Source organism: Pristis pectinata, chromosome 3, assembly GCF_009764475.1.
Source record: "Pristis pectinata isolate sPriPec2 chromosome 3, sPriPec2.1.pri, whole genome shotgun sequence".
NCBI lineage: Eukaryota > Metazoa > Chordata > Chondrichthyes > Rhinopristiformes > Pristidae > Pristis > Pristis pectinata.
The window spans coordinates 47,898,862-47,910,648 of NC_067407.1; the positions used below are offsets into that span (position 1 = coordinate 47,898,862).

At 37.2% G+C, this 11,787-nt stretch overlaps 1 protein-coding gene across 5 annotated transcripts; it reads right to left on the reverse strand.

Moving 5' to 3' along the window:
• Positions 1–890: 890 nt before the first annotated feature.
• Positions 891–11,658, reverse strand: LOC127568446 (NADH-cytochrome b5 reductase-like). 5 transcript variants are annotated; one of them, XM_052012186.1, is made up of 9 exons: positions 11,537–11,658; positions 9,615–9,667; positions 8,095–8,268; positions 5,855–6,012; positions 5,082–5,169; positions 4,757–4,861; positions 4,205–4,408; positions 3,457–3,573; positions 891–3,369 (listed from the first exon to the last, which is right to left on the reverse strand). In XM_052012186.1, exons 3-9 carry the CDS (start codon positions 8,263–8,265, stop codon positions 3,346–3,348), a joined length of 867 nt encoding a protein of 288 aa, XP_051868146.1. In that variant the 5' UTR covers positions 8,266–8,268; positions 9,615–9,667; positions 11,537–11,658; the 3' UTR covers positions 891–3,345. The 5 variants fall into 5 exon arrangements, with proteins under 5 accessions (XP_051868146.1, XP_051868142.1, XP_051868143.1 ...); XM_052012182.1 differs by having other exon boundaries at positions 891–3,573; XM_052012183.1 differs by having other exon boundaries at positions 891–3,573; positions 11,427–11,611.
• Positions 11,659–11,787: the final 129 nt, after the last annotated feature.

Here is an 11,787-nt window from a genome sequence, read left to right on the forward strand (position 1 = left end):
GGAAGCTATAGGTACTCTTTTGCAAGTCTAACTTTAAAGCAGCTTTGAATATATTTGGTTGCTAAAATGTTTGCAACTTCATGTTAGGATAGTGGATTTAACATTGAAGCAAGGTCTATATACTCTGATATGCAAAAACTATAAACGCACAGAAGCCAAAAGCCACAGAACAACAGTTTCTATAACCTGTCAGGCAAGAGCAGCATTGGCAGAGATGGAGGGACAAAAGGCAATAAATGGTCAAAAGTGGCCACTGTACACAAAAATAGCATTTCAAAGTTAGGATCAGCAAAAATATTTAATGAATGGAATTGTTATGCAAACATTGAGATCACAATAAAGTGGTAAAGTGTGATAGCACACTCATATTAAGAATAGATTTGAGGTCACATTACTTATAGCCTATTGGTTAGGGATTATTTTGCTTCTGACAAGATAGGAACACTAACTGAGAAGAGTCTAACAAGCTGACAGAAATGAGTTATAGTTCAGACAGACAGAAGGAAATCCATAGATAAATGAAAACAAAACAGTAGTGAAGAAACTCATGATAAGTTTACTAAGTTAATTTTCTACCAAGAATGGGAAGGAAGAGTAAGGACATGCTTGCTACTTGTGGGTCAAAAAGCTGATGATATTCTCTCATTCATAATAGAACAAATGTCTATCTGTTCCCTGTCTTTGCTATTTATTGTGAATAATTCAAATCAAATTAATCTACTTCAAAACAAATATTGTTTAAATGCACCCAGTGAAAATTAAGTGTTTGAAACTGACTTTGTTGTTGATAAGAGATCTGAACAAACAGGAATCATCTGTTTATTTGAATCCACTTTTTCAAGCTCTTACATACTTGGTTTTAAGAACACATTATAAATACATTTGGCAAATCAACATGTTCACAATCAAACAAAATATGGATTTCTCATACAGAAATGAAGAGAGCAAGAACTTCTAAAAATGATCTGTTAGCACATTGACTTTTGAAAGGTGAGGTTCTCTTGAAGACTCAGAAAAAAATGTTCAATAGAAACAATTAAGATTTCTGGTTTATCTCCATCAACATTAAATTAGGCATGCTACAGTTAGCTAGTGATTTTGTGCTAAGAAAGGAAAACTCTCAAGTGTTTTCCTTTTTTTGCTTGTTATTACAAGGCCATTATCCTGGCAATAACAAGAAAAAAGAATTCAAGATAAAGTTGATTGTACCATGGATTTAAACATTTCCTCTTTCAAATCGGGAGATGTCTGCCCCTCAAATTTCATGAGAAACAAAACTCGCCATTTAGATTGTATTTTAAAAACCATGTTGAAAAATAAGCAAAAAGCTTTGTGGATAAATTTCATTTTAGTTTAGAAACAGTCCTGAATATGTGGTTTGCATACAAAAGAGGACTGTAAAACACAGCATTTTATTCTGTGAATAATTACCTGAACATAAATTATTCACCATTAAAGTGGTGTAAGAAACTATCATTCTGTTTGTTCAGCTTTGCTGTTAATCTACAACAAACTAATGATTTTGAACTAATGAATTTCTATTAAATTAATTAATTTGCATAAATCCTTTGTTTAATTTATTTAGCTGCAGGGATTAAGCTACACACTTCCAAACTCAGTCTGAAAACTAAAGAGGATAAAATAAGTATTTAAGGATGCAATTGCCACACTGGTGGTGCAGGGCAGACTCCTTCAAAACAGGGCTAGGATATTCTAACTGCATAAAGGGATTTGCTCCTTATCAACCCCTGCTCCTGGAAGTTTGATACCAACAACAAAAACCAAAAAAAACATTGTTCTTCAGCAGTGACATCCTCATCTTGAACAATACATTGCTAAAATTGGTGTTGTGCCCAGAGAATCTACCCTCAATTATTTATTATCCATATTAATGAGTTGGAGGAGGGGGCAGAGTGTAAAGTGTCCATATCTGCTGATGATACGAAAACAGCTTGGAGGGCAAGCTGCCATGAGGATATTTGGACACTACAACAGGATATAGGTAGGTTGAGTGAGTGGACAAAAACTTAGCAAATGGGGTTTATTATAGGAAAGTGTGAGGTTATGCACTTAGGTAAGAGGAATCAAAAGGCAGACTTATCAAAATAGAAAGGGATTGTGAATGAATGGAATATAAAGAGATCTAGGTGTTCTTGTGTATGGAACACAAAAAGTAAGCATATACAAATAACTAAGGAGGCAAATAGCATATTGACCTTTATTGCATGAGGGTTGGAGTTTAGAAATAGATAAGTATTGTTACATTTGTACAAGGTGTTGTTGAGACTACACTTGGAGTACTGTGTACTTTTTGATCCCCTAATTTAAGAAATGATATACTTGCATTAGAGGCTGTCCAGAAGAGATTCATAAGCCTATCTCCTGAGATAAGAGGGGTGTCATAATCACAAATGGCTACAATATTTAGACTGGTGTTCTTTTGGATTTAGAGAATGGGGAGCGAGCTTATTGAAACACACAAGATTCTAAGGGACATGACAAGGTAGAAGTTGAGCTGTTTCCACTAACCACAGAGTCTCAAACAAAAGGACATAGTTACAAGATTTAAAACTGTGGTGCATAGGAAGCTCTTCTCACAGGTGCTGGATTTCTGAAATTCTTTATCTAGAAGGTTATGGAGGCTAGAACACTGGAGGTACTTACAGAAGAAGAGGTAATTTTTTGAAAGATTGGGGAATTGAGGACTATGTACACAAGCAAAGAATAGGAGTTGAGACCAGGGGCAAATCAGCCATGATCATCTCAAATGGAGAAGTCTGGTGGCTTACTTCTGCTCCTATTTTCTTGTGTTCTCCAATAAAACCATGAATGAGAATTTTAGAGGAAGATACAAGGTTTACAATTTTGTAAATTATCTCAGTGAAACTCATTTTCTTTAAGTATAGCTTTAGGTAAACATCAAAGCATCAAGTGGAATCTATGCAGTCTGAAAGCTCTCAGATTATAGAGATTTACCATTGATACCAAAGGGTGACAGAAATCTTTGGGACTACATTCTTGCATAAGTGTGTCTTCAGGAGAGGACATAGAAAAGAATACTGGTTTGTAGGTACAAATATGAGTGTTCACTGTACAGTGTAACAGTCTGTTGGAATGAATTACAGACTATACATAACTTGCACAAATCCCTTGATCCTGATTCTCATGGATAATGTCATTTGGAACCATTGATAGTCCTTCAGCCTTGTTATTCAGTCATTTGTACACATGCTCCTCTTCTAATTTCTAGATTTCAGTACTATTTTACTGGGTTAAGTCTTTGGAGTGGAGTCTTCCAGCAAAAACAGAAGCTTTTTCTTTGTTGTTGTTGTTGCAGAATTGACTTCACAGTAACAAGGTTCCAATGGTCTAAAACACAAAGTACAAATCTTCTGAGAAGCCTAACTTGTGGAGATAGTTAAGGATATCTTTATTGAATGTTATGGATCCACAAACCATAATGAATGGTTTCCTTCTGCATGAGTTTACAAAGTTCTTCACCATATCACCATTTACACGTCCAAGGTAAGTTTTTTCTTGGTAACTCCTCAGAAGATGTTTCAGGTCTTGCTCCTAAAATAATTCAGGTTACAAATATTTTAAATGCTTGATAACTGAAATGTCTGGGGTGTACTTGTTACAGAGGCAGTTTCAGTTCCGTGAGTAAGTTGTGCTTATTTAGACAAAATTGATAAATTTCAAATAAATTCTATGGATATGGATGTGTATTATTCCATCGACATTACCAATCTGTTCAGCAGCCAAAAACCAGAAGCAAACTTGATATCTTTAAGTATGTTGACATTATGAAGCCAAGGAAGATAGGGACACGCTACCTCATATTGACAGTGCCGTATGTCAGCTGAATCAAATAAATTTTCATCGCCTTAAATGTGCAATAATTAGACATAAAATTACCTCAGGTTACTCCCTGCTCTCCTTTTTGTTTCCCTTTTCTTGTTTTTTTTCTTCCCTTTCTTGCATTTCTCTTCAGTGCCTGTATTGCTTAGTATTTTGCTCATTTCTTTACATATTTCTCAAGTCATCTCTTTTCTACTTTTGATTGTTTTCCCTTCTCTTGCACTCCAATCACACTATTTCATCCTTTCACTCTTTCGTTCCTTCCTAACTCTTCTCCAACCTTTCCTTTCACCAGTCAGTCTAATGTTCTGCTTTTGTACTAACCTTACATGTGTGATCTTACCTGGCTCAGAACAAACAATGTTTTCACATTCCAGTAAGCAGCTAGTTCCTGAAGTCGAGGTTTCATGTAGATGTCTTGAAAGGTCCTGAAACAGCCAACCAGGGTAACAAAAACTTCATCCTCCTCATCTGCCACAATATATTGGAGCAGAGGCACCATTGGAGCTATACCAGTTCCTGAGGCAAATAGCAGCAGCTGTTCATACTGCCAAATACAAACAAAGCAAATGGTGTTAGCACATTGCCAACTTTCATTTTTATTTCAGTAAGCTCTAGCAAGTTGGTACACTTGTATTTTACCCATTACTCTTCCTTTTCATTTTACACATCTTAACAGCTGTGTTTTATATTCAAACTACAATGAATTGTCATAAGAATTTATTATTGAAATCTCACAAAATTAACAATCTTACAAAGACTTAAGTTATTCCTTTAGGAGGGAAAAAAAGAAACAATCTTCATGGAGATTTTCTTCTTTCTAATTGATCACAATAAACATTAGAATTATATATTTGTGAAGTGCAAACCCTAATTTCCAAGTTGAGTGACTTACTTGATTTGGTTTGTATGGAAACCCTCCAAAAGGGCCCCTCCAGCAAACAGTATCCCCCTCCTTCCAGGTCTTCATATACTGAGACATTAATCCATCCTCATAGATCTATTAGAGACAAAGCAGAAATTAAATGGTTGGATAGTTGCACATATATCCTAGTGTTAAACTATTTCACATCATGAATTATTTTGGAGTACTCTCCTGTTATATGTTAAATATGTTACATATTAAAATAGGTCAGTTGCACTGTATGGCTGTCATTATTTATTCCAGAACAGTTACAGAAATGCAATAACTTGACTACAGAATAGCAATAGCACAGTACCTTTATCAGAACTTCAAAGTAACCTTCTGCATCCAGAGGACTCACTGGAGTATATGCTCTCTGAACCTCCAGACCACTCACAACTCCCCTTTAAGTTAAACGGACAGCATGGAATCAACTAAATCATGATGTATCCAATTAAATAACCCCACCCATTCTATAAGCTCCCCAGACCATACTCTTGGTCACCTGCATGGCTATGCCATTTTCATATACCTGCATCTCAGTAGGCTTTCTCTGAACAAGAATTTTTTCCCTTATTCCTATTGTTCTCAGTTTGCACTACTTTTTATTGTCACAGCACTGCCAGTGAACTAGAGGCTGTCATCAACAGCACTGCTGCCTGAAGAATCCATTAACATCCTCAAAAATTTGCAAATCCATTCATTTGGATCATTTGCTTCAAATTCCTATTGCTTCTGAACACCTTGGGTTATAAGTTTAATTTTTTTTATATAAACCAGATTATAGAGTAATATTCTAGAGAAATTTCTGATAATCTTTTGGTTTAATTAAATCTGCTGCTGAGCCTAGACAAAGGATGACAAATAGTCTGCACATGGAAACAGCATCAATTAATTCCTCAGTGAGATACCTTTAAAGAATTTCATTTCAACAAAGTAACACATCATATTTCCAAAACAGAGCTCTGGTTACAGTTGCCTTTTACTCCCATCAATTGATAACTCAGTGTTGTATGAAGGAGTTCCAGTCTACGGAGAGAATGTGAATAGCTAATATCATGAATATTTGTAAATGCACGGATCTCTTACCTTGCCACAATGTGCTGTCCGACAGTCAATCCGAGACAATGACCATGGGGCAGCTGGAATCTATACAGGTAAGTGTCAGCTGTCTGCTGCTCAACACACACTATCTGAAAAGTGCTCCATTTCTCAGGTGCAATTAACTGCAAGTCCTTCTGGCTTGACTGAAGGAAGATAAGAAACAGGATGGTTGCAAATTAATAGCAGCTAATGTCATTTAATTTGTTCCATTTGAGCAACTCCATGCTGACACAAGGATGATTGAGATGGAAACACCTACAACTTTCATTTGTGTTGGCATCAAGATGGATTACAGACTACGCCACAATACAGTGTTTGGATTTCATATTCTGGCATCCACAAACCATTTCTCTTCTAACCTGTCTAAATAAACTTCCTTTTACAGTTAATAAATAGTTTTGATGAAAACTAGTGTCTTTTATTAATATACAGTTTCTGAAGCCATCATAGAATATTTCTTTGTAAACACATGATCTTAGATTTGCATTCAGTACAACAGACATGTTATAGAACACTACAGCACAGTACAGGCCCTTTGGCCCACAATGTTGTGCTGACATTTTATCCTGCTCGAAGATCTATCTAACCATTGCCTCCCACATTGTAGTGCAAAAAGAAATGCTAAAGTGACAATAACGGAATAATTAAGCGAGGGAGAATTAAAAGAACGGGAATGAACTGAAGGATTAATAGGCATGTAATCAGCATGTTTTCAGCTCCACTCATGTTCATTATTATATGGAATCATAAATAATAAAGTACTAGTCATTGTTACAGAGTGGGCCTTGTCTCAGAACTTTGACGCATATACAAGTGCTGGAAACTCCCCGATTGGCAATAGAGACATGAGAGACTGCAGATGCTGGAAATGGAGCAACACACAACATGCTGGAGAAACTCAGCAGGTCAGGTGGCATCTATGGAGGGAAATGGACAGTCAATGTTTCAAGTTGAGACCCTTCATCAGGACTGGAAAGAAAGAGGGGAGAAGCCAGTATAAAGAGGTAGGGGGTGGAGCAAGAACTGATGGGTGATAGGTGAATCCAGTTGAGGGGGGAAGATAAGCATGGAGGGGGAAGAGTAAGAATGATGCAAGAAGCTGGGAGGTGATAGGTGGAAGTGACAAAGGGTTGAAGAAGATGGAATCTGATAGGAGAGGTCAGTGGACCATGGAATGAAGGGAAGGAGGTGAAGAGGGGAACCAGAGAGTGGAATGTGTTGGTGATGGGTAGATTGAGGGGGCAGGAGAAGGGAAAGGAGGAGTGATGGGGCCAGTGGGATAAGGGAAAACTGGGGGGGGGGGGGGGAGGGGAAGGACGAGGTTGAGAGACAGAGGGGAATGGTTACCGGAAGTTAGAGCAATTGATGTTCATGCTGTCAGGTTGGAGACTACCAAGGTGGAATACGAGGTGCACACTATAACTTGACTTGTTCCAGAATCATTTCTTACATTGGTCTAGGATCTGTCCAACAAGGTGTGCTGCCTACTGCAGACACAAATCTGAGTCCAAATCACAAAAACTGATGTAACCATCTGTAAATATTAGTATTTGTTGAAGCTAAAATACCTTACTAACCTAATCCATCTACAGCTCTCCAGTTTGCATCCAGGTCACTTCTTGTGCCATATAGTTTCTGTTGCAGCACAGCCTATGTAACCAGTTGTCTGAGGTTATCAAAGGCTTTACAAGTTTAAGTGATAGTTATTGAAGTTTTTAACTATATTCAGGCAACACACTTATGAAATTTTTTTTTTTACAAAAATCATAGAAGTATGCTCGTCAATATTGTTGTGCCAACTTTGCCTTGCTCTACTGAAGAACTCAAAAGTGGAAATTCTTTGCATATGAACCTAGACAATTCACAGCAGGCGATTCCCCATCACAGAAGCATCAGAATCAAACCTGAGCCAGATCTCACCAGAGATACCACTCCAGTAGGGTTCATTGTATCAGGATCACAACAAAGAATTCTGGCTGAATTTTGGCTATCCCATTCTGGGAATTGTGAGGCCAATGAAAGTTTTCATCTGCTGTCTTGCAGGAAGTCAGTTAGCTCAATAATTTTGAGACTTTCAGGTTTGTATTTTCAGTACCACAATATGGTGCTTTTACTCATCTATCCATCAGAAAGGAAGAGGGGTGGGGTAAACTTTATATTTATCTTTTATAGCAAATGTTTATGACTTACCCACAGCTCTGAAAGGGTTTCCAGTTTACACTTACCTCAGTACTCTTACTCAGAAGACGTTGATCTCCTTTAGCTCTTGCCTGTTTCCACTGCATGAGTTCCTTCTCATAAATATCAAATACACAGGGCTTACAACCACTACCACAACACTGGGTAGGTAGAGGTTCACATGGTCGAAGAGAGAGCCATTCATCATTTTCTGCCATCAGCTGCAAAATAAAACAGAAATTCATTAAAAACTGGCAATGTTGAACATTTACCCTTAACTCCTCACAGCACTAATACTTTAATCTACATTGTTGATCTCACATATTATGTTTCAATTGACATTTTTAAACAAAGTATTTGAAAGGTAGTATTCTTTTCTGGCTAACATAATCATATTTAATAATGTAAATTCATGTTTATAAAATACTCAAACAGAAGATATTAGAAATGTTACTATTAGACAATTACATTTCCAAACAAAAAGGGAGAAAATTTATAATTCCAATCTTTTCTCAAAACCAAACTTAGCTGTAGAGACATAAACTATGTAAATATACTTTGAGAGATTTCAAATTAGCATACAAATATCCTTCAACCATACAAAAGAAAACAAAAATCCAAATCACCTCATCGATTTGACATAAAACTTCTCATCATGCAATTAACATTTTGCATACTTTTCTGACCAAAGATGTTACTATGTTTCTTCACTGACCTCCTCTATTACTTTGTGTCAGTAGATTTCACAATAGAAATAAATATAACACACATTGGAGTTAAAACTAAACTCAGTAACAGAAACCATGAAACTACTGGATAACTGTAAAAACCCATCTGATTTACTAATGTCTTCCAGGGACAGAAATCTGATATTTTCACCTGATCTGGCCTATAGAGACTTCAGGACCAAAGTGGTTGACTCTTCACTGCCTTCCCAGTTTTGGGGCTCTTTAGGATGGAAAATAAATGCCAGCAATGCCAATGATGTATATTCTGTAAATGAATAGTCTGGCTGGGGTAAAGCTGAGATTTGCCCTGTGAGGGACGATTAAATTGACTAGGTCTGTAGTCACAAGTTTAGAAGAATGAGAGATGATCTCATTGGAACATATCAAGTTTCTTAATTCATGCAGAATTGATGCTTCCCCTGGCTGAGCTGGGAAGTGGGGGTGGAGGGTCCAGAACTAGGTGTCACTGTCTCAAAATAAAGGATCCTTGCATTTACGACTGAGATGAGAGGAAATGTCTTCATCCAAAGGGCAATGAACCTATGGCATTCACTACCCAAGAGAGCTGTGGGACCTCAGTCACTATGTATATTCAAATTTAAGATTTTTAGATAATGGGATCAAAGGATGTGACTTTAGTGTAAGGAAAGGGGCGGAAATAAACAGTCAGTTATGATTTTATTGAATGGCATAACAAGCACAAGGGTCTAAGTAGCCTAATCCTGCTTCCATCTCTTATATGCTTACACATGTAGTTCTAGTGTCTCAGCAATCTAAGAATTGTATAAAAGGGAATACAATTTAAAATACAAATCTCTTAACACTGGTTATGTGCTCACCTATTTTGTTGCTTTATCCTTTTTTGAGACTGAATATATCAATGATGGTTAGGCTAAGGACAGAAAAAGAAAGAATTAAAAATCCTAAACATTAGTTAATACTAAACAAGAACTGTCACTATTTATTTACTCATTAGTAAAACTGTTAACGTAATGCGCAATAACTTCCAGAGAATAATGTTATCGATTTGGTCAATTTATTTTGCAGGAAAATGCCTTTTCAGTGGATTGCCACAAATAATTCCCTGTAGCTGGATCACTACCGTAGTCACTTGAACTTCTGGGAACAGCACTATTATTGATACTAGCTTTTTAATTCTATGTTATTAAAAAATGAAATTAAAAACTGCAGAGAAACAGTGAGGGAATAAGAGAACAAAAGGGGATGTCTGTGATAGGGTGGAAGATAAGAGATTAAAGCACTGGAGGGATAATAGTACAATGTGAAAGAAGGTGGTAATGGAATAAATAACTGAAGGTCACTCAGGAGGAATTGCAAATGGGGTAAGTAGAACAACAATCTGAAATTATTATTAGGAAAAAAAAGCAAATTCTGGAAATATTAAATGAAAATATTTATTATCTGGAATTTTGAACTCAATGTTGAATTTAGAATACCTAGTTGGAAGATGTGATACTGTTTCTTAAGCTTACATGGAGTTTTGTTGGAAGAGTGTATGAAGTCAAAGAGAGGGAGGTCAGAGTGGAAATGGAATGGAGAATTAAAGAAGGGGAAGACACAAGGGACTGCAAATGCTGTAATCTGGAACAGAACAAAAAAAACAAACTGCTGGAGAAACTCAGCACATCAGGCAGCTGAGGAGGCAGAGGGATGGTCAACATTTTGGGTTGAGACTAAAAGGGAAATTTGAAAAAAAAACTGGAAATACCAAGCAGTCAGGCAGAATCTGTGGTTTGAGAAACAGAGTTAACATTTCATGTCAGTGACCTTTTATAATAATTGGAGATAACAAGCATTAAGTTGCAGAGAGAAGAGGTGGTGAAAATATATAGAATCTCAGTGATAGGTTGGAGATTACAGTTGTCCAGGAAGACACTAAACTGCTGGTGCCTTCTTAGAGAGGGTGATTAATGTTTGTTAACCATAGTTGATCTAACTAGAGTGTAACTTGAGGGAGATGAATGAAGGCAGTAAAAAAATACAAAAAGCAATGCTGGAACTGAGATCCAGAACACAGCAGTTACAGGAATTCCAACATAAAGGAGAATGCTGGAAATACTCATCAGATAGTATCAATGAACACAAGAAATAAGAGCAGGAATTGGCCAATGTAACTCTTCAAGCTTACACCACAATTCACCAAGATCTTGGTTCATCTTCTACCTCAACACCCTCTCCCAGTACCACACCCACATCCCTCGACTCCCTTAATGCCCAGACATCTATTGAACAAACTTAACAATTGGGCCTCTGAAGTCATCTAGTGTGGAGAACTCCAAAGGGAGAAGGGATGGATAGGAATACATTTGAAATGATATTATGGTCCTACTCTATTCTCATATCAACTGGATGATCTCATCATCTCCACGGTAACTCAAGCCTCACTTAGCAGAGATATGCACTTTGCCCAAAGTATTCCTCTCTACTCTCTCTACTTTAAAAGAAACTTATTTTTGCTCTTTCCCAGTTCTGACCTTAACTCTTTCTTTCTTCAGAGATGCTACCCAGCTAGAGAGTTTCCAACACCTTTCGTTTCTGTTTCATAAGGAAAAGTTTTTTGGCTGTGGATAATGAAACGATGAGGATTTATAAACACAAATTCATTTTTTTTTTGCAGTCAGTCCCCTCACCCTCAGAGAACTGAAGTACTGTAGTTCAATGCATTGCGTAAATTCGGCCTGAACATCGCACAAAGCACAGGGAGAGTATAAAAGGAAACATTGTAAAGAGAGGCGCTCACGAAGTTTGCTGATCTCGTCTGACACGGTGCTTAGACCAGTAATGCTGCGATGGAAGAGTCAGAATCCACCCTCAAACTGAGAACTCGCAACCCAATCCCAACACTTTCGGCCAGGATCCGTCACTATATAACCCCACCCACTAAATGAGCTCACCTCTAATTGGTGGGTTGGGATATAGCTCTTAATCTGTATGGTTAATTGTAATGTCAATCAAACCTAGCCGGACAAGCGGAGTCAAAGTTGAAAGTCA